Source organism: Pagrus pagrus (assembly GCF_965226575.1).
Source record: "Pagrus pagrus genome assembly, chromosome: 6".
NCBI classification, from domain to species: Eukaryota; Metazoa; Chordata; class Actinopteri; order Spariformes; family Sparidae; genus Pagrus; species Pagrus pagrus.
In genome coordinates this window covers 10,152,574-10,177,109 of record NC_140190.1, presented here as the reverse complement: position 1 = coordinate 10,177,109, position 24,536 = coordinate 10,152,574, and the positions used below count along the sequence as shown (strand labels likewise).

The 24,536-nt window shown below is 42.7% G+C and overlaps 3 protein-coding genes across 5 annotated transcripts; 2 read left to right on the top strand and 1 right to left on the bottom strand.

The window, feature by feature from the left end:
- The first annotated feature begins 397 nt into the window (after positions 1 to 397).
- LOC311259163 (uncharacterized protein) lies at positions 398 to 11,947 on the top strand. Of its 3 annotated transcripts, none has more exons than XM_084356091.1 (6): positions 398 to 710; positions 912 to 971; positions 5,434 to 5,655; positions 7,695 to 8,219; positions 9,387 to 9,544; positions 9,882 to 11,947. In XM_084356091.1, the coding sequence occupies exons 1-6, from the start codon at positions 635 to 637 to the stop codon at positions 9,924 to 9,926; spliced, it is 1,086 nt and encodes a 361-aa protein (XP_084212217.1). In that variant the 5' UTR covers positions 398 to 634; the 3' UTR covers positions 9,927 to 11,947. The 3 variants fall into 3 exon arrangements, with proteins under 3 accessions (XP_084212217.1, XP_084212216.1, XP_084212218.1); XM_084356090.1 differs by having other exon boundaries at positions 909 to 971; XM_084356092.1 differs by lacking the exon at positions 912 to 971 and having other exon boundaries at positions 401 to 710.
- A 940-nt stretch (positions 11,948 to 12,887) lies between these two features.
- Positions 12,888 to 21,479, bottom strand: LOC311258744 (uncharacterized protein). Its single transcript, XM_084355302.1, has 12 exons — positions 21,227 to 21,479; positions 20,455 to 20,532; positions 20,101 to 20,143; positions 19,523 to 19,683; positions 19,320 to 19,401; positions 16,769 to 16,940; positions 16,500 to 16,573; positions 16,312 to 16,388; positions 16,117 to 16,217; positions 15,949 to 16,037; positions 15,731 to 15,871; positions 12,888 to 14,341 (listed from the first exon to the last, which is right to left on the bottom strand). Exons 2-12 carry the CDS (start codon positions 20,518 to 20,520, stop codon positions 14,178 to 14,180), a joined length of 1,170 nt encoding a protein of 389 aa, XP_084211428.1. The 5' UTR covers positions 20,521 to 20,532; positions 21,227 to 21,479; the 3' UTR covers positions 12,888 to 14,177.
- A 238-nt stretch (positions 21,480 to 21,717) lies between these two features.
- On the top strand, positions 21,718 to 24,203 carry mmachc (metabolism of cobalamin associated C). Its single transcript, XM_084354688.1, has 5 exons — positions 21,718 to 21,835; positions 22,168 to 22,365; positions 22,616 to 22,768; positions 22,858 to 23,034; positions 23,433 to 24,203. Exons 1-5 carry the CDS (start codon positions 21,746 to 21,748, stop codon positions 23,613 to 23,615), a joined length of 801 nt encoding a protein of 266 aa, XP_084210814.1. The 5' UTR covers positions 21,718 to 21,745; the 3' UTR covers positions 23,616 to 24,203.
- Positions 24,204 to 24,536: the final 333 nt, after the last annotated feature.

Sequence of the window (24,536 nt, the reverse complement as noted above, 5' to 3'; positions counted from 1 at the left end):
CAGGCAACTTTTTTGGGGGGGGAACCCACAATGGGTGACGTCCCCCTTGTCCCCCTGGGATCTAGTGACACCCCTGCATTTGCATCTTTGTATGAAAAATGTCTAAAAAAATGTCGAATACAACTCTGCAGTGATTTATGTGGCTTCAGTGTGCGTTGATGCACTAAAGGGTGTTACAGTTGCAGGTTTTCCTGTTACTGATCCGCCTGCCCTCATGCGCTGCTGTGTGGGTAGGTGTCAGCCTTTCTACAGAATCACCAGCGTCATGGCACCGAGTCAGAGCCACTGACTATTTTGAACAGGGAACACGTGGCAGAGAGAGAGAGAGAGGGGGGAGAGAGAGGGGGGAGAGAGAGAGAGAGAGAGAGAGAGAGAGAGAGACACACACACACACACACACACACACTCCTCCTTCAGTCCCTCCAGCCACGCACACACAGTGTCAGAGCTGCCGTGAGTACGCAGTGGGGTAGGACAGCACGCAGCTGCCCGGGATTTCTTCAACTACTCCGTTAAAGTGTTTGGATCGGACGGTGAACGACACTCACACAGAGAGAGAAGAGTCCTGAGAAAACAAGGCGAGGCCACATTTGTTCCGGTTTTATTTTTCTCGCTGTGTCGCCGGAGGACAGAGATGATGAAGAGCAAACTCTGGGCTGCTCTTTGCGCGCTGCTGCTCATTATTAACTTGGGATCAGCTGATCACCTCGGTAGGTAGTGCTCTATTGTTTGTTAATGTGCTTGTTACATCTGGAGACTTTAGTCTCCCTGTTTGCACTTTGATTAATATGTGCTAGAAATTGTCATAATGGTTTACAGTGACACACACACACACACACACACACACACACACACACACACACACACACCAGTCTCACCTGCCTCTTGTCACCTGTCATGTCTCTCAGCAGAGATTCAAACCAACAGAAGTGAGAGACAGTTGAGTGTGAACACTTCAGTTCCTCCTTCAGGTCAGAGGTGGACAAAACTCTGTCCCACTAACAGCCAGACCTGTTTCACACCAGCCTCGCTTCATTTCAAATAATATCTTTTTAAAATGAATTTTGTATTTAAATTGTCTTCCCTTCATGGGATCCTCTTTTCAAACAGCCTCACACATTATCTATCACATCATCCTCCCTCCCCCTCTCTGCTTCTTCCTCCTTCTGCTTGCATTACATTTACACACCTCTCACACATCCTGTGTTTCACTCTTACCCACCTTCCGCTTTATCTCCTACCTGTTACAAACACTTAATCAACCTCCTCCTCCCCCCTGCTTCTTTACCTCTGTCTCCTCCCTCTCTCCATCAGTGCCTCTCACATAAAAGGAAAATGAGACTATTGACATTTGAAAAGATTTTATTGGGCAGAACCGTCCCATCGGCTCCTCGAGCCTGAAATTCAAATGAATAGAGAGCAGCTCGTCTCCACTGGAGGACATTTATTGGCTGTAAATGAGCAGGGGAGTACATTGTGAGAAATAACACCTCTAACTGTCTGCAGCAGCACACTGTCATTTCACTGGGCTCATGCTAATTGGCTTGCCTCTGTAGTAAAGTATGTAGACTCTATGAACAGACTTTATATATTATACAGACTGTATACAGTACAGGCACGGTATGGGGCTGTGTTTGCATGAACGCACAGTGCAGATGCTCATCAGATAAAACTTTAGACGTATTCACTCTCTTGTTTCCGTTGACAATAACTCATCGTGACTCTAAGAAAGGGCAGACGTCTCAGTTTCTTAACATCCTCAATAGGCCCAAGCCTTCAATTACTGTCCAGAAAAAGAAATCCCAATAAAAAAAGCCTTTAAAAATATCCAGTCTCTCTCAAAAGCCTTTTTTGTTTCACTCTTAAAGGTGCACTATGTAGTTTTGTGGAAGAATATTTAATCAGAAGAGAAAGATCTTCATTGACGGATATTTGTTTTATGCCCAAACAAACTAAATAAACAAACTCTCTGACTGAATAAACAAACTGAGCTTAAAGGACAACACAATAACATTCGGTTTTACTTTGTTTATTTTTGGCGGACCCTGCCATCTTTCTAGTGTCAAACACTGTACTGGGGACCTTATTTTCCTTTGAGAACAGCTTGTTTATTCAGTTATGGGAAAAAAAATATTCCTGAGTTTGTACTATTACCTCATTAATATCGTAAATATTACAGTTCTGAGTTTGAATTTCTTCTCCAAAACTAAGTAGTGCTCCTTTAACTGTTCAAACCAAGAAATCATATTGTTATGTTCTTTCTAGAAGTTATCGAACTAGTAACCTAGATAAATCTCATTTAACAAAGTCTAACAATACAAAAAACACGAAACTGATATACAAACACCTAAAACAACCTAATGTATTATGACAAATGTAATAACATACATACAGAGGTGGCAAAAGTACATATATTCTTTACTCAAGTAGAAGTACTGATACTAAAACAAGGCTATGTTAAAAGTAAAAGTACTGATTCAACTTCTTTACTCAAGTAAAGATACAAAAGTACAGGCTCTGAAATGTACTTATAATGTAATATGATTAAAAGGTAACATGAAGATAAAATCTGTAGGATTTGTCCGAGCTGTTTGTAAACGCACCACAAAGATAGTTGATCATTGAGTCATTTCCAGGATGTCAAATGACGACACACTGCGTCAGTAAATTGTTGTAAATGATTGATAATTTCCCTCAAAGGCATTAAAACCGAAGTAACGAGCCTGTTTTGAAAGTGTAAGTAATAGAAAGTACAGATATCTGTGTTAGATGTAATGTAGGAAATAAAAGTAAAACGTTGTAAGAAAAATAAATACAATACAAATGAAATGATTTGTGTGTTCTTTGTTTAAATACAGTAATGTTTTGTGTAAATTAGTTAACATATATTCCATCACTGCATCAGTATTTTTAGTCCATGTGAGCTGGGCACTTGTATGTGCACGACACAATAAATGACATAACAAACTAACAAACTAATTATAGTGACTTTATAAAGCATAATAAGACCCGGGGCTGGAAAAGAAGATGACATACTAGAGGCATGACATGCAGCTCGAGAGGACGCACGCCTGTTGACAGTAGACATCTGAAATAAGTGCAGGTGAAAAGGCCGAGGGCAGCGTGAACAGAGCCGTCCTCAACCTTTTCAGTCCAAGTTAATGAGATAAGCTTTTCAAAACGATCTCCGCGACTCAAAAATCACCACAATCGCCTGCTGTGAAACCAGCGCTGATTGGGCTTTACAGCCGCAGTTAGTTGGCTTTCACACAGAAGGTATAACTGATTGCCACTTCCTGCGTCGAGTGCTGAAGCAGCAGACATCTGCTCGCAGAAAAACGGTTGGCTCGCCGGCAGGGTCAAGAAGTGAGCAGGAGCTGCTTCCCCAGACACACGACCTGAGAGATTGCGAGTTAGAGCCCGTAATATCTGGAGAGGGGAGTGTGAAACAGTGGAAACAGTGGTTCTCTTTATATATCTACTCTGCACACACACACACACACACACACACACATATATACAAAACAGACATACTTCTCCACCATTTGACTTAAACAGCTCTAATGGAGCTAAAGTGAGGGAACAAGGCCAGTATTATACAGCCAAGCACCTCTGTCTATTTATGAGTGTGTCTGTTTTTGTATCATTCAGAGTTCAGACAGGTCTCTCTCTCTCTCTCTCTCTCTGTGACTCTGTGTCTCTCTCTCTCACTGTGTTTGTGCTGATGAGCTGCGTGAGTGATTATGGAGGTAATGAAAGGCATCATGGGAGCGTGTTATGGAACAGTAATGACATTACATTACAACAGAGCTCTGGACTTTATCAAAGGGAAGCAGTTAGAAACCGAAATGAAGATTTGTGCTGTAGTGCTAAAGAGATCAAGGCCGGGGGAGAGGAAGGGAGAGAGAGAGAGAGACTGGAGGTCTTCATTAAAAGGATATTACTTCAGAGATCAAAGTCGTAGCCGGTCAGTCCTTATCCATTTTATTTTGTGTTCTGAAATTAAGTTTTGCAGTCATGTGACTGTGATGTGTTTTTACAAATCAGCAGATTAAAAATTGATACACTGTCGGGCCTGCAGATACAATTGAAACAGCTGGCAATCCTCAAATTCCTAAATATTTTATGTATAGTGCAACATGACTGAAGTATAGATAAATATATTTTTTCACTCCTATTATTCTTTGTCTTACTCCTGTTGGATGGTGAGGGAGGGATATGATGAAGTATAATGCTGAGAAAAACCAAAAAGCCCAAAAAATGAATAGATGGCTCCATACAGCTTGTCCGGCATAATCCAAGTTTCCGGGAATCCTTAGATACCAAATTGATTTTAAAAGACATTATTTACACCCTTGACGTGCGATCGAGCTCGCGCACCCACTTCATATGGGGAGCTCGCTAACGCCTTTAGCTTAGTGGCTACAGTGAAGATTGTTAAAAGGGTCCAGATAATGTCTTTTTAAATCAGTTTGGGATCTCAGGGATTCCAGACACTTGGACTTCACTGAGCGAGCTGCATTGTGTTTTTTTGGTTCCCCATTTACTGCAGTTGTTTAGGAGAATTTGTTGACGTAGTTTTCCTGTGAAGCTCCAGAAATGTTTTGTGGACTACGAAACTTGACCCGAGTTTCCATTGGCATTAGGTGGAAGCAGATAATGACTGTCAATGGATTCGAGTAATGCTGTCGGCTACAACTTGAGCCCCGTTTCGTTTAGCCATGCATTTGTATTCGTAGTTTGGCATGGCGAAATGGCCAACCCAGCAGGTCCCGTTTGCAAACTAAAAATGAGTGTGTCATGTTCAGATTTGAATGACTTATAACTGCAAGTAGGTGGTAGGTGGTATTTTTGTTGCAAATTGCTTGTGTGCTCGCTAAAATCATATTTTCTAACTTACATGTGTCTTTTCTGTGCCATTAAATCCTGAGAGAGGGTTAGAAATTATTTCAGAAAATAATAATAATTATTATTATTTTAGGGCTGCTAAGATGAAATTAAGGTGTGCTTGAGCAACTTTACAAAGAGTCCAAAATTGCCACTGATCCATTCACTGTGTGCACAAGAGATGTTCTTCTTGCTTCACACATTAGCAAGACGATAAACCCGTGTTTGCTCCAATGAAGCTCAATGATAAACTAGACTGTGGATGTACTGAGCATGTAACTCTATTAGAGCGCTGCACTGCTTTGCTGGAAAATGTATGCATAGTCACATATCTCCCCCTGGATAGATAATATATGTGTATACATTGTTCAGTTTTATTAATTGTTTTTGGACAAACACAGGCCTGTGCTGACTGATAATACTCGACACGCTGTCTGCTGTTTCATGTTTGCTCGGAGTAATGAGCAAACAAGCTGTTAATGACTCTGACGACATCACCAGAGATTGACTGTTATCCAAATCTGACTTGTGTCTTCTCCTCGTCAGACGACGGCCATGCCGCTGCAGCAAATGCAACGGCTCCCGAGGCTCCAGCTGCAGAGCCTGTGCCTGTCTCCAGCCTGGACGCCATCAGCCACGCTGTTACGCAATCTTCACTGAGTGGCCCTGATGCAAATTCAAGTTCAAGAGTCATCAACAGTTCGAGTAGCAACACAACTACAGAAGGGAGAAATGTCTCTGTGACGGCTGAACCAAAGAAAGATAATGGTAACTAAACACTCTTCGTTCTTAATCCTGTTTTATTCGCCGATCTCCTGTTGTGTTTATTGTTTCTGACTGTTTGAGTAGAGTAAGTTTTGTCCCACTTCAGACAGATTCATTAGAGAGTCCAGCAGCAGGTGGCTCAGAGTTTAGGAGCTATATTTAACAAAGTCCTTATCTCCGTTTTCCACGTCCAGAAGTGGGCCACAGAGTGAGTGACAGGGTTAAAGTATTGGCAGCCAAACACAACACAGACAGAGACCGAGAGCTCGGTCTGGTTTTTAAAAAACTGGAGCACGGAGAGGGAGAGATCCTGGGAGATGGTGTGAGATAAAAGTGAAGTTAATTAAATAAAGTGCAATGGTAATATATACTGAGAGAAAAGTTCAGTCTGAAGACATGGTGTTGACAAGAGGAGAGAAGTGATTAAATGCTGTGTGACTTTTCGCAAGGGGGTGAGAAAGGTAGAAGTGAAATACTTCCCGCACCAGGCACACACACACACACACACACACACACACACACACACACACACACACACACGCTCTGTCACAAGCACACACGGGTGCTGGTTCACACATTAGACTCATAAACATATTCAGAGGCAAGGCACGTTTTTAGGCACTAAAAGTTTATTTTGTGGAAAGAACTGGAGTACTGTTTGCATGTGCACAACTCTAAGGGTTGCTATCTCAGTCTAACCATCCAGGTTTTGTGATATTTTACTTGTAGTTTCTGCAACCACCTATTACTGCCGAGGGGGAAGTGAGTTATATTTGTGGTGCTCTCAGCACTGAAAATTAACTCTAAACAACAGTGAGAGTCAACAGCCACACGAGTGGCTCAGTGGTGCTTCGAGCCAACTCTTAATGTCAGCATGCTACGTAATGTAATACGTAATGGTAACATGCTGCTGCTAAGCAGGTATAAAGTTCAGCATGTTCACCATCCAAGTTTAGTTAGCGTGCTGATATTTGCTCATTACACTGTAAAATCTGACTTTATTTAAATAAATCGAGGAAGAAAGTCGACTTGTGTTTTTAAGGTAAACTTTTTAGCTCTTAACTTAAATTCAATAGTCTACTTTACATTGTGATTCTGAGGTAATTGGTTTCCTGACTTTTTTTAAAGTCAACTTTTAAAATTTACAGTGTAGCAATCCATCCAATAGCTGTTGAGACATTTCACTATAAGTCAAGTCAACCTCACGCATGGAGCTACTGGAGAAGTCATGAATCACTAACCTGATGTGCAACAAGTCGATAACAACCTCCAGTGCCGTTCTTTGCTCGTCTTTCAATGAATTATTCTCGCCAGCTCTGATGTAACTGATGCTATAGCAGCTACGCTAACCTCTTGAGGAGGCGCCGTCGTTGCTTTAAAAGAAACAGTCGCTTCTCATGCCGGTTGTCACAACTGCACCACGACTATAGCTGCCAGTAGTTACTCATAAGACGATGATTTCGGACACAAGTGCAGAGCTCGAAATCCAAGATGGATCAGTGAGATCACGCGATCATGCCTCGCAGGGTGAAGGCATTGCTAAGATCACAGGAATTCATCCTCTGCTGACCATTAATGTTTGTGGTTCATGGCAATCTGTTACATAATAACTGAGACATTTCACTCTGGACCACAAATGTCATCCACATGTTGGTGCTGGAGAAGAAGTCAGCGGATCACCGACGTCGTTAGAGATGTAACCTCTGGGGACTGTGATAGAATATTTTTTGCCAATCCGGCACAAAAAATCCCTTTTATTAATAAACCACCGGGCACAAAGTCAACAGGTTTCATAGGGACTATTTCTTCAGCAGAAAGGTCCAGTGAGGATACACGCTGCTGTGGATTGTTTTCAGTATATTTTTCAATGCTCTGAGCACCATTGCAACAAAATTCCCTTTACTTTCATTGCATTTGTGTATTTGTATTGTGAGAAAACAAAAACAGACGAAGCCTTAAATGCCTCATGGTGAATGTACAGTAATGAAGCATTAGTCGGATTACAGTATTTTTGTGATAATGTTGTTTGTCTCTTTCTGTAGGGACCGGCATTGTTGCTCCCACAGAGGCTGCAGGTCCTGAAAAGAACCAAACAGATCCGACGCCTGCGATCCCTTCCTCTGGGAGCCACGACCCCGCCTCTCCCACCCCACTTACCTCCAACAACACCACAAGCCCCACAAGCACAGCTTCCACTACCATTGCAGACGCCTCGACGACCACCACACCACCTACGAACACGTCGCACCAAGCCGGAATTCCGCTTCCTGACTCCACTGCACCATCAAACACCTCGTCTACTACTGCCCCAATACCTGAGTCACCAAAGTCTGAAACTACCACTACTACCACTACCACCATCGTCACCCAGTCCACCTCAACATCCAGCACCAGCTCCAGTCAAGGGCCCCTCAATACTGAGTCGCATACGGAGAAGCTCACATCTTTACAGCCCGACGAACACCCTGAGAGCACCACCCTAGCCCAGCAAAAGTCTACCGCCCTCCCGTCGAGCAGCACCTCCGCACAGGCCAAAGCCCATGCCGACCCCTCCCAGCTCAACGACAGTAAGAGCATAATATCCTCAGTGTTGGTATATGAGTGTGTGCTTGGACGGTTCACTGCCTGGATATTGACAGAGCCAGGAGTGAATCGGCTGAACAACAAAGGCGATGCTGTTCTTTGTTTTCCAGCACAAGCCAGTCCTCACGTCTACACACACACAGACACAAACACACACCACACGCACCCCCTCCCGTCTACATCTTCTACAAGCACTGTCACCACCAAGCACTCCACAATCATGGCTCTGTTTGGGAAAGCGACAGAGGCAGTCATGGGACTCGAGGCCTCAAGAATGCTCTGTTTTCCTTCTTTTACCGTCTCTCTCGCCCTCTAAATGATTTATGCATCTACATGTTTCTTTAACTAAACTCAGTTTTTCAACATCGACAGGACTTTTCCCAGATTCGCAAAAGAAGGAAGTTGACCAGCCTGCTTGGATGCGGCTAAAATATAAAATTCTCTCTGCTTTTCTCACTCTGTGTGGTTTCATTAGGCCACGCTTGGCACGTCGCCTCTTTCCATTAGCCAGAGGAACAGGCAGCATTCGCTCCTCTGTGGTTGTTGTTACTTTCAACTAAGGATATAAAAAAAAAAAAAACAGCTACGTTTACAAAGTATTCCTCCATGGCAACATCCATATACAGAAGTACGCTGCCAAAAAAGCAGGCACAAACTCTTCCTGCACAGAAATATACAAACACAGAGAGACATCAACATAGAAAGGTCGAGATTAAACCACTGTACTGAACCGCACTCTCCCGTAAATTAATGTTCTTGTTCAACAGAGAGCTCAAGTACAGGCAAGCTTAACATCACCTACCTGTGTTTGACATTTCTGTACGGGGCTACGTGAAGAACACTCAACATGCTGCTGTTGGGTCTATATTTAGCTCGAGTCACAGCTTTAAATAACCGTTTAGGAAGCTGTAATTCTGCTTTCAGCACCACATAAAAGATATGTACCATTTCTGCATTACAATGTTTAAAAACGACTACGTATATACTGTATTTGTTGGACAGATTATCCCATAAATGTGTCCAAGTCGATGCGTTCATTCAAGGAAACGGTGCATTTCATGTGGTCGCCCGTTGCTATAACTTCCGACAGAGAATCAGAGGGTGATGAAGCAGCGAACAAGACTCAGTTATCTCCTGTGTTTCTTTTACAGCGACGATGGTCCATAACACTCCGACATTAGACCCCCTACTGGCTGGCCTGGTGTCAGCCTTCATCATCACTGCTGTCATCATCACTCTGCTCCTCTTCCTCAAACTGCGCCGAAGAGACAACCGGCCGGAGTTCCGCAGGCTGCAGGATCTACCTATGGTGAGCACGTCCACGCCATCCAGGCAACGCTGCGACTCACTGTCACTGCACGGGTTCCTGCTGCCAACCACAGTGTATTTTATCATGTATCGTTGTAACTAAAGGCTTCAATCATGATAATAAATCGTTTTCCAAGGGTGCCATGCCATAGACCGTATTCACATGGCGTCCATTTTCCTCTGACATCACACTCCAATACTCTAGCCAAAAAGTAGTCCAACAAATAACAACAGTTGAGCGCTCTGGACCATGTAGACTGTGTAAACATAGGTATTAGCGTATAATACGTACATTAGCTGTGCATAATTAGTTGTCATATTGTTTTTTTCCTGTGCAGGATGATATGATGGAGGACACACCATTGTCCATGTACAGCTACTGATGGAGGCACGACTGAAGCTTTTGGCACCCAAACACCCTCCTTGAATCCAGGCTCGCGCTGCAGCGGCTGTCGAACCTGGTCTCTCTTCCTTAATGTGCACCGAACAGAAAGATTTCTGGGTAGGTGTGAGCAAATTTCTGGATTGCTTCCATTTATCTACATCAATGACATGTAGGAAAAGACATGATTGAAGCTGCAATGGACAATGAAGATATCGCCCACGCTGGGGTCGTTTTGGCTTTATTGGTGTCTGTGATTACAAATAAGGCCAACGGCCCTGTTTAATACTGTATGCTTCGTATTTTTCAGCCCATATTTTGGGGTATGGGTGTTGTGTAATATGTTGTGATTTCCCTTGAGTTGAAAAGGTTAGGTTTGAGCAGGAGGCCTCATCATTAGTTGTATCCATCATTTGGATGGTTCACACCTGGACACAGTTTCAGCCTGTCCTGCCAGATTCTCACCTGGGGGCACTCGTCACACTTCCCTGTAATCAGTTCAAGGAGATTTATTATGCTCTTTCAATTGTTTGCTTCCCGTCAGTATAGGTAAAAAGTCTTGAAAGTTAAGAAGCCCAAAGTCTGCGCCACTGGGAGTTCCTCTCTCCCACAGAAAACATTGCTCCTGAAGTGCCTCAAACACCTCGTCAGCAGTCCCGCCTTTCATTCTGTGACTTTGTGACGCCACACTACGTCACCATGTCATGCATTTAAGTAATTTACGCCTGTATTCACGATAACAGTGAAGCGTACTGGAACGCTGAAAACACGGTGCTGGCTCAGGCGTGTGTGAGCTGACCAATCAGAGCAGGCTGATTATTCAGGAGTAACACTATTCAGGATGTAACCCTATTCTAGTAGTAACCCAAAATAAAATCATGAACCTGAAATTGAGTATATTATGTCTCCTTTAATGTCCGACAGTCTGGTAATCTGACTGAGAGGCCAGAGAAAAGAAATGATCATGACAAACCTGATTATAGTGTTAAAGAGGTTGCACTTTAATTTGTCAGGAGTGAAAAAAATGGACAAATATTTTTGTGTATGAGATTTTGTGCATATGTCAGTGCAGGAATTAAAGTGTGTGTGTTTGTAGGTGTGTGAATCTGTTAAGGGGCGTGTGTATGGATTCTTGAAGGCATGGCAGGGGATATTTAAGCGTTTTCTCTTTTTTTGTTGTTTCTATTTCTCTGTTGAAGGTCCTGCTGCCTTTTGGCCTGATTTTGACATGTGCAGTGTGTGTTTTTTTGTTTCTTTCCTGGGGTCTTGAGTCCTGGAGAGAGTGCCTTAGATAGTAGAGGAACAGCTCTTATTGTATGCTGTATTTTCAGTATACTCAAACCAACTAACTTTCAGATTTACCCATTTTAAAACACACTCTGGGGCCGGGTAGCTGCACTGACTTGCCTGTGTTTGAGGACTAGCCTTGAGCGTGTACACCATCAAGAGGCACTCATTCATACGATGACAGTTGCAGACTGAAATTGGCCAGTGGCCTGTACACAATGTTAGCATTGTCCTGTGTGTTGTAAATACTACTGAAGATTGCATCATGCAAAGACAACTTTATGAAACTCTTCATCTTAGTTGCTGCTTTAGTGTTCTGTTACAGCACATGGTTCTCTCGGCGGGGCTAGTTCACAAATACTGCAGTTATTTCACTGTGCATCAGCCTCGCTGTGTGTTTGCCCTGCAGACTGTGCAGGAAAATGTGAGAGGAAGTAAGATTCATACAAAACCACAGAACAACCCACGTTGGTAGAAATCAATTTGCCATCTTACTTGTTGACAATTTCATCATTGTACTATAAATAACAAATAGGCCACAAAGTAAGGGAAAATAACAGAAATGAAGTTATTCTCTCAGTTTTTCCATGTCGTCTGTACTTCCAGTTCTGAATTGTATTGTTGAGATGATCTTGGTGTTAAAAACTAAGTGTCCTCACTGCATAATGAGGCTTCGCTGCCAGATGTGGATTATTGGACTCTGTGTTTTATGATTAAAAGTATTTTGAAACCATCGTCCGCTTTTCTCTTATTCACACTTCTCAGACACAAACAAAAGTGTAATCAGAACACAACACTGATCTGTAGTAGCAACCACAGAACGTCAGGCTCTTTTCTTTCAATTTTTACACACAGACCTTTATTGTTGGAGACAAAACAACAAAACATTTTCTTTACAGACCAACAATGACTCAGTGCACTGCCTGGCAAATGCCATAAAACTGCCGGAGAAGGGTCTGATTCATCAGCCATTATCTGACGACAATAACAAATAAACAAGCCTTTTCTTCGTTAAATGTCTTCAGCTACAGTATTAACAGCTATAGTGTGCGTCAGATTTGTTCAAATACTTTTGTTCTGCACTGTGCCAGTCGCTTTTTGCTAGAGGGGACTTTTAGTGAGACAATCTGACTTTAGATGAGCTGTGTAGTGTCTGTGGTCACTTTCACCACCTCAATCCTCCAAATACACACCCCACTGAACACCTAACCTGCCCGTCTGGTCCCCCGAGGCTCTGCACTCTGGTCTGGGATCCACAATGGGGGGTGTCTGGATGCTGAAATATTTAACAGCTTGATACCAAGCCTGGCACAGTGTGACTCATGTCAGACATGGCAGCATAAAGGGACTCTCGACTCTGAATATGAAGACATTGCAGTAGAGGTTGGGGGGTTGTTAATGCTTTGATACCGTTATTGGATTTTAGATTCTTCTCTGCGTCACTTCAGCTCCATTACCAGGAAAGAAAAACCTCATCCCTCATCGGATCCTTCCTGGACTGAAGAGTGCATTATGTCAGGAAGGAAAACCCATTAAACATCCATTACTCTTCCACACTGAGGAGTGTAGCTTACATATCGTACAGTTCTACAGAACTTCAGGCCTCAAAAGGTACTGGGAATCTTTACTTGATATATTACTGTACACCAAGAGATCAAAGCTTCTTAAAGTGCAATTACATGGAGATAAATTATTTTTATTTTATAACAAATGTAATCAAAAATATCAACTACAGACAATATAGCACGAGGAGGAAAAGCACAGTGATCAGTGGTGTAACAATGTAGTAATGTCATGTCCTGCAGGCTTTTACTGCACCAAAACTTTACCCAACCTCAACAATCTGTAATCATAACAAACCTTAACATAACTATTTTTAAAACTTCTGCCTGAAACCGAGCCTTGTGGCTTGAGCGGACCAATTACACTGCTCCTGTACTTTAACTTTGGTAGGACCCATAATTTGTTGTCAACGACTCGCAACATGGGTGTGGCAAAAAAAAAAGAAAGCGTTACATCCATTTGGTGGTGACTGATTTCAAAATTCTGTGCCCAAAAGGTTCAATCAGTGAAGTCTACAGCGAGAAAAGCGGCTTAAAGAAATGCTAGAAAGCCGTGCTATCCGCCATCATGAAACCAGTTTCGACTGAATGAGAGGCCCTCAAAAAAAAAAAAAATCTTCTTAAACGGCTTCCTCGCTTTGTTCCCAGCATCCTATCAGTCTGTGCATGTGGAGGCAGTTAGTGCAGATTATTTAAAGACAATTTGTGGCTATCAGAGTTCTCAGCAGTTTGTACAGTCCTTAAAGTCCTCTAGCAGATATCACTAACTAGACCGAGGAGAAACAAAGCTTCCAAACAGACAGACATAAAAAACAGTATTTGCTTCATCCTTTGGTGGTTTGTTACAGCATAATGTTGGGTGTGTCACATGGGATCGGGCAGTTTAAAGCAGATTTAGACGAGAAATTGAAAATACATTTAAAATTACCCTGTTAGCCTTACCCTGTTAGATACTGTGATCTGTCCCGAGTCCTCGGCACTTCTGGCATTCTCATACATAACTGCTTTTGAGAATTTCCCACATTAGTCACGGTTTCTCAAATGTTATGATCCATGTGTCACAGATCATAACAGAGCAGCTCTGTTATAACCCTAAGAAGGACTCGATTACTTGTTTTTAATACAGTATGTATGTGCTTCTGTTGCCATATTTTTCTGTCCTTTGTTTCCTTTCCCCTTCCCTTGGGGCCACAGAGGAAATAAGCCATATGGCTGTTTGTAGTGTCGTGTCTATGTCTATTTTGGTTTTGAGAACATTTCTGTTTCTCTAAACTGAACTATCAAATCAATTAAAAGTAATACTAGATCTCAGGTAGTGTATTTGGCGAAGCTCAAAGAGATGTCATTGTTGCTAAATCTTTCTTCTAAAGTAAAATTACAGAATGTAACCTTAAACAAAAAGGTCAGAGATCATCAAGACTGAGGTCAGATCCTAAATCTGGGTTCACGTCATCATCGAGGAGATCATCATTGTCATCATCGTCATCCTCCAGATCTGATGCCGGACCAGCAAAGTCGCTTCGTCTGGACTGAACGCTCAGACGTACTCGTGGCTTCTGATGAAGAGCTGGCAGAGGTAAAGAGCAGAGAAGGAGCCGTTACTTTGTGTGTGTGAGTGCCTCCAGTGGGATTAGGCTGGAAGACGTTCAAATGTTTCTCATAACAACTGTGTAGCACTATGAGTGAGTGTGTGTGTGTGTGTGTGTGTGTGTGTGTGTGTGTGTGTGTGTGTGTGTGTGAGTGTGAGTGTGTGTGTGTGTGTATGTGGATACAATCGTCAAATTAGCCCAGCTTCATGGGCCCAAATCACTCTGGGAAACATTTAGCGCAGATTGTAATCTCTTCCGGGAACATCAGCCTTCTGTTACAGTAAGTCTCCAGGATGAGCCGTGCATGTGCTCACACAAACACAAACACACTGCGAACTGAATTTCCCAACAAATTACTTCTTGCTTAGCAGAGACTGTTGGAGAGGAAATGAGAGCTTTGCTGCTTTATATGCAAGTGGAAGAACACAGTAGGTCCACAAACGTGGTCTCAGTGGTGCCACACATTCCTCGCTTCTTTTATTTCTAGGTTTGACTTTTTTTCTTTCATCTTGTTTCGTTTTACAAGTGTTTGCCAACATTTAAAGGAATAGTTTGACATTTTGGGAAATGTGCTTACTCACTTTCTTGCCATGAGTTAGATGAGAGGATTAGTACCAGTCTCATGTCTTTATGTTAAAAAGCTACTGCCAGGAGACAGCTAGCTTAGCATAAAGACTGGAATCAAGGGGAAACAGCTAGCTGTCAGCTAGCCCAACAAAATCTGCCTACCAGCACCTCCCAAGCTCACTTATTCACACATTTCAGCACATTTGTTTAATCCACACATAAAATTAAGTGTAAAACAGGCACATTGTAGTTTCACAAGGGCTCTACACAGGAATGTTTTTTCAGTTGTCACCGTGAAGTTGTAAGGCACTCAGCAGAAGCTCCAGGAAAGAAATGAGAGTGGTATTGACCTAACTCACAACAGGAGATGAATGGGCGTATTTCTCAAAATGTCAAACTAATCCTTTAACTAACTCTATGCTGAAATGGCAAACACAGACGAGTGCTCCCCACGCTGAAGCAAAGCAACTGCAATGAATCAGAGCGAAGGCTGAGCCAGATGTGTGGGGGAGGTACGGGAAGGGAAACTACACGTCCCATCTTGCAAAAACCGTCATCAGTCCGTGCCCATCTGGAGCGCTGTGTATCGCTCTCTCTTGGTTGGAGCATGTGCAATCCAATTGTCAAAACATGTTTGTGTTGGCGTACATGAAGGTGGACAGACGGCTTGTGAAAATGACATGATGGAAAAACACGTGGGTTTGATGTCTCATTGCGCCGTACTGTAGTACCTGGAGGCGCATGAGGCGACAGTGTTTGAGAGCACTTCACTTTTCATTCAGAAAACGATTCGTCCTCACCAGAGTCTTTGTCATCCAGCCAGGACAGATCATCTGAGCTGACCTCAGCCAAGCTCGGGGTCGGGCTGAAATCCTCCGAGTCAGAGTCCTCCTCGTCAACTCTGACCCCTCTGCTGTGGCTGAGAGGGAGCTGTGATGCCCCTGAATCCAAAAGAGAGACAGGGTTAAATAGCTCCTTCATACTTAGTGTTCTAGGAGAGAGGAGTAGAGAAACTTGCCTGATGTGTGCGCTGAGAGCAAAGGTGCAGGTTCATGTTCTCGTAGAATAAGTCTCCTGACCTCCTCCTTCAGCTCTGACACAATTGTTCTGTTGTAACAGATAATTGCAACATGTGAGACGAGAAACAAAACTCCAAACACACACACACACACGCTCACACACGTACCTGATCTGGCGGACCTCCTCTTGTGTGTGTGAATACTGAGAGACGGTCTTTGCCAGATCTGTGCTGTGACTCCTGTAGCTGTCTGTCAGCTCCTCCAGTGTCTGAACAAAAGCAAACAAAAGGAAAGGTTAAGGATCTGAGAGAAACCACACATCCACAAGCAAACACAAGCTGCCTGACACAATGTGTGTATACCTTGCAGCTGTGTTCGTACTGTCTCCTGGTCTCTCTGGCCTCTGCCTGCTGGAGGAACGCGTCCTCCTCCTGTCTCCCTGTCAAGAGGAAAAGAAAGAGCGTGAACAAGACGGGGCTTGCCTTTGCTCTGCAGGCCAGCACTGGGCTTCAGAATCAATGCGAGGGCATGATGAATACATGTGACTCACTTAGTCGTGTCTTCAGCTGGTCCACCTCTCTCCGCAGGTGTTCAAGCTCCTCCCTGCGGAGCTTTGAGCTGAAACTGTAAGAAAAGAAAGACAAGTGGTGATAAAACTGTCCTGTGATTTCTTTTCTGTCACATGTGTCTTCGCCAAAATGAAAATGTCACGCAGACACCTTCCCAGTAGCAGACTGAGGTGTAAACACTTCAATTTTGAGCTGGGCCCATCACCACCTCAGTCTGCAGTTACGCCCCCCGACTCCACCCCTAATGCACCTCTCCTCCAGGTTGCCTAGCGACGTGGCTCTGGTGATGTGTCCCCGCAGACTGCTGAGCTCACGTCCCACCTCTCTCTTCCACTGCTCCATCCTTCTCTCTGCTCCCGGACTCTGTCCCCGCCTTGACTCATCCCTCTCCCTTTCCCTCTCCCTCAGCATGTGCACCTCGTCTGAAAAAAAGAGAGAAGAGATTACTGTGAGGAGGAGACAGCCTTGTGGACAAATCCAAATGATTTATTAAACTCATTAATTATAAATGAATCCTCCCTTGATGAGTGTATTTTCCTTTTTCAGACAGTAGATGGGCTGGGAGTAAGTGGAGGAGGTACAGGAGAGACAAAGCTTTAGCAGGATCTGAACTTTGGGGGGTTGAGGCACCATTTTTATACATTGTCAAGTAATTGAACATTTATTCATTATTCAACCGTGTCCAACCAAACCACAAATGAGGTACAACACAAGCCACAGTAGATCAAGGAAGGAATAGTGCTGTAAGTGCTGATGGTCCACAAAATTTAGATGCACACATTTTCCTGTAAATCGTCATGCTTTGTGTTGCAGCAGTGATTCTGCTGCTGGTTCCACTCTCTATCTTGTCCCCTGAGATTGTCTAAATGAAACTGATACAGTAGTTTGCAGTTAACAAAGTAGGCATTGATAAAAGTGTATTTAATGCAAACTAAAACTTGAGGCATTTGTTCTTTTTTGTTTTGAGCTGTAACACAATGCCCATCTGTGCAATATAAACAGATTGAAGGCACAATCCTACCCTTAATAAGCCAGTCCTCTTGATGAAGGCTTCTTCTGTTTACTAATCAACCCAGTTATGTAAATACAGTATACAATGTATAGCATAACAACCATAACACAGTGGATCCAAAGTGTTTTATGATACTGAGGAACAAAAAGTTGAACAGCTAAAACAAGATGTTATATACAGTTAAAAGCCATTTAGAGAAAGTGTGCTTTCCATAAGTATTGGGAAGTAACTTAGTACTTCTGGCACAGGTAAAGAGTAATACTTTATGACTGTACTTGAGTAGATTTTTCAAGTATCTCCTGACAGCTCTTACTTTTACTCCCTACATTTGAACACAAATACCTATACTTTCTACTCCGTACATTCTCAAAACAGACTTGTTACTTTTGTTTTGTTTTGCTCAGGACACAAAATGTCTATTTGACATCATGAGACTCAATCAACTATTTTTCTATGAACAGCTCTGACAAATCCTATCGATTCCACCTTTGAGTTTAAAAGGTACACCGAGTAGTTTCAGAGAAGAGATTTTGATCACAACAGAAAGATCTTCATTGACTGATTTTTTTTTTTTATTCCTAAACAAACTAAATAAACAAACTCTTTTTGTTTCCATGATTGAATAAACAAACTGACCATAAAGGACAACACAGTTTCATACTGTTTTACTTTGTTTGTATTTGGCGGACCCCGCCACGTTGCTAGCTTCAAACAGTGTTCTGGGGACTTTATTTTCCTCTAAGAACAGCTTGTTTATTCAGCTATGGGAAAAACAAATTTCGGAGTTTGTATAATCACCTCATTAACATTGTAAATATGCAAATTCTGAGTTTGTATTTCTTTTCCAAAATTACTTTAATAGTCTTTAAATTACAGTTCATTTCAGAGCCTGTACTGTCTTACTTTTACTTGAGTGAAGAAGTTAAATCAGTACTTCTACTTTAAACAAAACCTTTTTTTGCACAAAAATCTGTACTTCTACTTGAGTAAAGAATGTGTGTACTTTTGCCAACTCTGGCTTTCTCTTAAAGTCATCAAGGAATTGAGATAATCCAAACAGGAGGAAGAAAACTATTTTTTTTTTAAGGAATCCGGGAGTTATTTTTAATCAGGATTTGTCCTTCAACGCCGACATAAAACACATTTTAAGGAACATTGCAAAAATCTTCCCGTCTCAAAAAGATGCAGAGAAATTAGTCCATGCTGTCGTTACTTCACGGCTGGATTATTGAAATTCCCTTTTATCAGGCTGCCCAAATAAGTCTCTAAAAACTCTCCAGCTGATCCAGAATGCTGCTGCATGTGTATTGACAAGAACCATTCTTAGAGAACATATTTTTCCCATATTAGCCTCTCTGCACTGGCTTCCTGTAAAGTCCAGAATATAATTTAAAATCCTCCTCCTCACAGCAAAAGCCCTTAATGGCCAGACACGGGCATATCACCTAATAGTACACTATTACCCCTATTGAACGCTGTGCTCTCATGATACTGCATTACTTGTGGTTCCTAGAGCCTTTAGCGATCAAGCCATCAATTATTATTTTACTTTTAGTATTATTAATACTCATATCTCAATTAGTAACGCTGTTATTACTGCTGTGGCTGCTGCTGTCTCTCCCACATATGTGATCTGTTTGCTTAGTTTGGGGATGGCCACATTAAGCCGTGTTGAATCCGGTATGAATTTCTTTGTTCTCGTTGACAATAACAGGAATCCAGTGTTGTTGTGAAAGGAGAACATGACCCAGTTTAAACTGAGGTAAGCGGTCACGGTGCAGTAGGTTACCTTGTAGCGTCTGGATGTGTAACTGTTGAGACTGCCTTTCCCTTTCGATGTCATGGAGTTTCTGGGTGAGAGACTCAATCGCCTTGAAAAGAAAAAAAAAAAATTGGAATTCTGTCAAAGCTAACAACACTATAATAGAGTATACAAACGCGCCATCTATTTGATCTCACACACCTGGCTCGAGTAAACAACTAATCACACACCTGGCTCTGTATCTGGAGCTGTGACTGGATAGAAGCCAGGTCTGCCCACTGAACACCAGGACTGAGGGATGGGGAAGGCTGTCGGAGAAGCGGGGCTCGAGGAGGAAGAGCAGGAGGCCCCTGATCTGACTCATGCATCCTCTCCCTCACTGGAAACAAATCTGGAGAGGAGGAAGCATGTGAGGGAGGTTGTTCACCAAAGACTTGAATAAATCAAATGACTAAAAACCCTTGTCAGTCCTATCCGCAACTACGACCTTTCCACACACACGGGTGTTTCTTTAATAGTATTAATAGTTTCTTTGCATTTAGGCCTTTCGTACACATGTAAACAGCACAAAACTGACCTTAAGGAAAGCTCCTTCCAGCTCCCTTTTTCAGAAGACTTTTTCAGAAACAGTGCTGAAACTTTTGTCTGGACACAGAGATCATTTTTGTTTGAAAACCCTGTTTTCAAAAACACCCGTGTAAATGTGGACGAGGTGTTATTGTGAAAGGAGGGAAGTTAAGACTATCTCACAATCAGGTAATTTCCCCTTTATATCTTCATATCTAAAAACCTGCAACAGTGCACCCACCATCTCCTCCTTTGGCGAACTTCCCCGGCGAGGTCAACCTCTCCTGTGGACACATTGAAACACTTTCAACTTCAAAAGGGTATTTCCAAAACTCTCACTATCAGTATCTTTTAACTGCATAACTGAATTACCCTCTCAAAACTTTAGTGGAGCATTACTGCCATCTACGGGTAGCTCCAATAATTACAAGTGACACCAAGACAACAATGAAGACTGTCCTACACTCTCTTCACTGATGTAAAGCAGGATATGTGATGTGTATGCAGTAAGGCCACACACACACACACTAAAATAAGAGTTTGTCGTTTCCAGAAAGGCTAGTAAAGCAGACGAAGGCAGTATTAATTCACTCACCCTCATTTTTGCAACGCTGCCATCTGCTACTGACAGGATAGAGCTCAGCTGGTTGTCCCAGTTCATGTCTGAGTTGAACTAGAAAGACAAAACAGAGCTGTCAAATGCATCTGTCGGCCAGTTCTTGATCCTTGATGCAAAAACGTCATGCAAGCCAGTGTTGGGTAGCCTGACAGTGACTCCTCATCAAGAACCACTGAAGGAGAGTGATCCAGTAACTTAAGACGTGTGTTCTGGCTGGTCGGTGAGGCAACAACCTGGTTGAGACGCGTGACACCTGATGGGCGATTCAATTACAACAAGCCTGGACATTTGCATGTTTGTGGTGACTCTCATCAGATGCTACTCAGGAAAAAATGTGGCCGATGTGCCAGAATTTGCACTTATTTTCCTACTATTTTTAAACTTGTTTTCATGTTTTGTATCTTGATGTCTTCCTACTTGTTTTTAATGTCTTTAAATGTGATTGTATGCCCCTGTAAAGCACTTTGAGCTGCCTTGTGTCTGAATTGTGTTATACAAATAAACTTGCCTTGCAGACTGTCTGATAATCTAATGGGCTACTAGTGGTGTTGATATTTTAGGGATGAGCTCTCTGTAGCTTCCAGGAGAGTATACACAGATCTGAACTGGAAGAGATATAAGATATAGGACCCCTCTGCTCAGGGACACTTCGGCAGAGTAGAGGCTGGCAGTCAAATACACAGACAGCATAACATTCACATACAACACGTCGGGATAACGCCGAGAAAGCGCAGCAAACGTTACCTACCGTTAGCTTATTTCAGTTAGCAGCAGCTTTACGGTGACATTTTCCCCTCGTTACTGTCTTGGTTGGCAAAGTAATTACTGGTCGTTTTTAAGACACCGAGTGACGTCCTCTATTAAAATTCATATAGCCTGTGGCTGAACAGAGAAGAAATAGTGATTGAGGGCGACGTTTCAAATGTCTTCTTAGCTGGCTAACCAGGCTACTCACTGACAAGAAAACATTGCGACTCCACTTTTAAATCCAGGAGCACATAACCGCGACGTGATTGCGTATGACGTAGCCGCAGGGGTCTTCTGGGTATTGTAGTCGACTGCTGCCATCCTCTTTAGTCACTGAATGACTGAAGTACGACAGGAACATTTCTTTAAAACACATTTTATTACATATTTTATTGTAGTCATTCGTTTTGTCAGAGGAAATAAAAGCAGAAACGAAAGAAAGTCGTCCTTACTTTCTGACAAAGATTAGCCAAAGAACAACATATCCCATGATTCAAAGCGTTGTATTGGACATGCAGCAATGGCGGCGTCCACTGTCAATGTGGAACATGTAACAGGACCCTTAGAGGAGTATTTATCCAAAGTTGGTTTTGAAGTCCACCCTCTGAAGGTATCGTGCCACGAATTTCTTACTACCGTGTAGCTTTGACAGAAAAAACATTTAAAGTGTGAACATTATTATTCAATACGTCCAGATGTTCACCTGCTAGCCAGGACCACGAAGAGAGGAGTCGTTTCGGCAGTAAAATATATAAGCTGGTAGAATTAAAGAGTGTTTAATAAATGAAAAAGCTACGACAAATGTAAGACAAATAGATATTTGTCCCTACTGCATGTATACAGATAGCTGATAGGTGACATATTTCTCCAGGAGCTCGTCACCTTGTTGGACAGTTTCCTGCCTCCTTCCCTCTCTGACCCTCCGTGGCACCATGTTCACAGGTTGGATGGTATAACTCTGTGCTGCCTCCAAACTTTCACCTGGCCTACCCAGATGACACCCTGGCTGTGGTGGTGCTCAGCACCCCTTCCATGTTTGAACACGCTTTCCTGCCCTTCTTGGAGGAGCGGGGCTGCCAGGTGCAGTCTGACCCCATAGACCAGTGTGTCAAACACTGTGTGTCCTCTGCTGTCTCCCAGGTGAGCTGGATGTGTCTCTGTGAGTGAATGCCTTGTCTTGTCTTGATTGTTAAAGTATGACAAGCATAATAATAAGAATAATGAACTCATAAAGTACAGTATCAGTAGAAAGGCTAAGGGCTTTATGACGGGTCCAGCATCATTATCTCATCCTTAGCCTCTGTCTTGTTTAGGGGCCCAAATAAAAATGTCGTTATTTTGTCCTTAAATGCTGCATATACCTAAACCTAAACACAAATATGCCCTGCAGTGTTTTCCAGGACAGCAGGTGGATGTAAGGTACGACTACGAGCTGCTTCCCAGCAGAAAGCCGAAGTTCTTGGCGCAGACTGCGGCTCATGTGTCTGGAGCAGCTTTCTACTACCAACAGTCTGATGTCACAGACCAACCCTGGGAGAAAAAAGTAATGTTCGCTGTTTAATTAAGTCACATCATCGTGCTCCACTCTTGTTTCTTCACCTCTGTTTTGTGCGTCTCCCTCTGTTTCTGCAGAAGATGTTTGGAGTGTGTGTGCATCCGAGGTTCGGGGGCTGGTTTGCCATCCGAGCCCTGCTGGTGTTTGGGGGCGTGACGGTTGGCTCTGAGATGATGCAGCCTGATCCTCCTGACTGTGTGCCCTCCAGAGAGGGCAGGATACAGCTGCTGGAGGCTTTCAACTTCCGCTGGCAGGTACAGGACCTTAGCACTGTAAGCCATAATAACCGTTACACACACAGCAGGGGAGAGCGAACCGTTTCATGTCAGAGACCTTCAGACAGATGGCCTTTAGATGAGAGGCCCCCCATTGGTGGAGGTTTATTTGTCCTGTGGGCGCCGTCCTGGGAAGATTTCAGTTGTCTGTTAGCTCTGTTTGTACTATATGACAAAATTAAAAGACATTTGATATAAATTAAATTATAATAGTTATAAATTCACACTCTTTTATTCTACTGTTGTTAAAATTGTATTGCTTGTGATTTTAAATACATTTTCCTCAAGTTAAAACACAGTACCAGTAAATGTTTCTTTTCATCAGATAATTGAATATATGACATTGAAGCTAATCAGAGAAATATTTGCATCATCAGGACTGGGGCTACAGAGACATCGTCCCACCCGTCCAGACCTACTCTCAGAAACAGAAGGACTACTTTGCCACTCTTCCGGGTAAGCGGTCTGATCTGCTGAAGAGTTGGGGTTTCCAGCTAAAGGAAGACGATCAACCTGATCGGACCTCAGACACACAGAGCCAGATGAGCGGACATGGCTGACAGAGATCAGCACTTGCAGCGTGGTCCATCCTCTCTGTACGTCCGCTGCTGGACAGACTTTTAATTACATTTTGATTCAACATAATTGAGCCAAGATGGGATGTTGATCTACGTTTGTACGGTTTTGGGGAAAGTTATTCAAACTATTCTGTGGTAGAAGGGAGACTGCTTAATGACTTCATCTGAACATTTGCGGCTTTCTGGCCTCTTTATGATGAGTGTCATCATTTCCCAACACTACATTTGTTCACACTGCTGAGTAAAGGCAGCTGCTCTGTCATGGTGTCCTCTCTGGGAAACTTGGACATACTGACATGTGTGTATTTAAACTGTTATTGCTGCTGTTACAGCCTTATGAGTGTGTTTAAACCAAATATTTTGAAGGATTATTGCACTTTGTGTCCTTGCTGCTTCTGCCATGATACGATACAGAAACTGTAGATGATAAAGTAGCAACAGTGACTTTTACTCCATTTCAATACGACGGGGCTGGAGAAGCCCTGTATCACCAACCTGCCTTGAATTTGTTATCTGTATCTTAACGTGCCGGTACTTGATCACAAAGAGAATAAACACTCATATTTTTGACTTGTTTCTATAGTATATATTACTTGGTTTAATAGTGAAGCCATAAAAATAAGCAATAATGTGACTTTAACAAATGCTAACACCAGCCAAGTAATAGTCCCTTGTTAGAAAATACAGCATATAGACAAAATAAGGAAATTAATGACCACACCGATAAAGAAGAAACCCGGTTTCATTCCTCATTAGTAATAGAAACACTGCTGAAAAGGTGCACAGTGCATGTTCTGCACCGGTCTGTAACAGTTTGTCAGATGTAATGTAGGTGTTAACTACAAACAAAACTCATTACGTCAAAACAATGTTATGTGTTGAAAACTTGTATGCTGAAGTAAA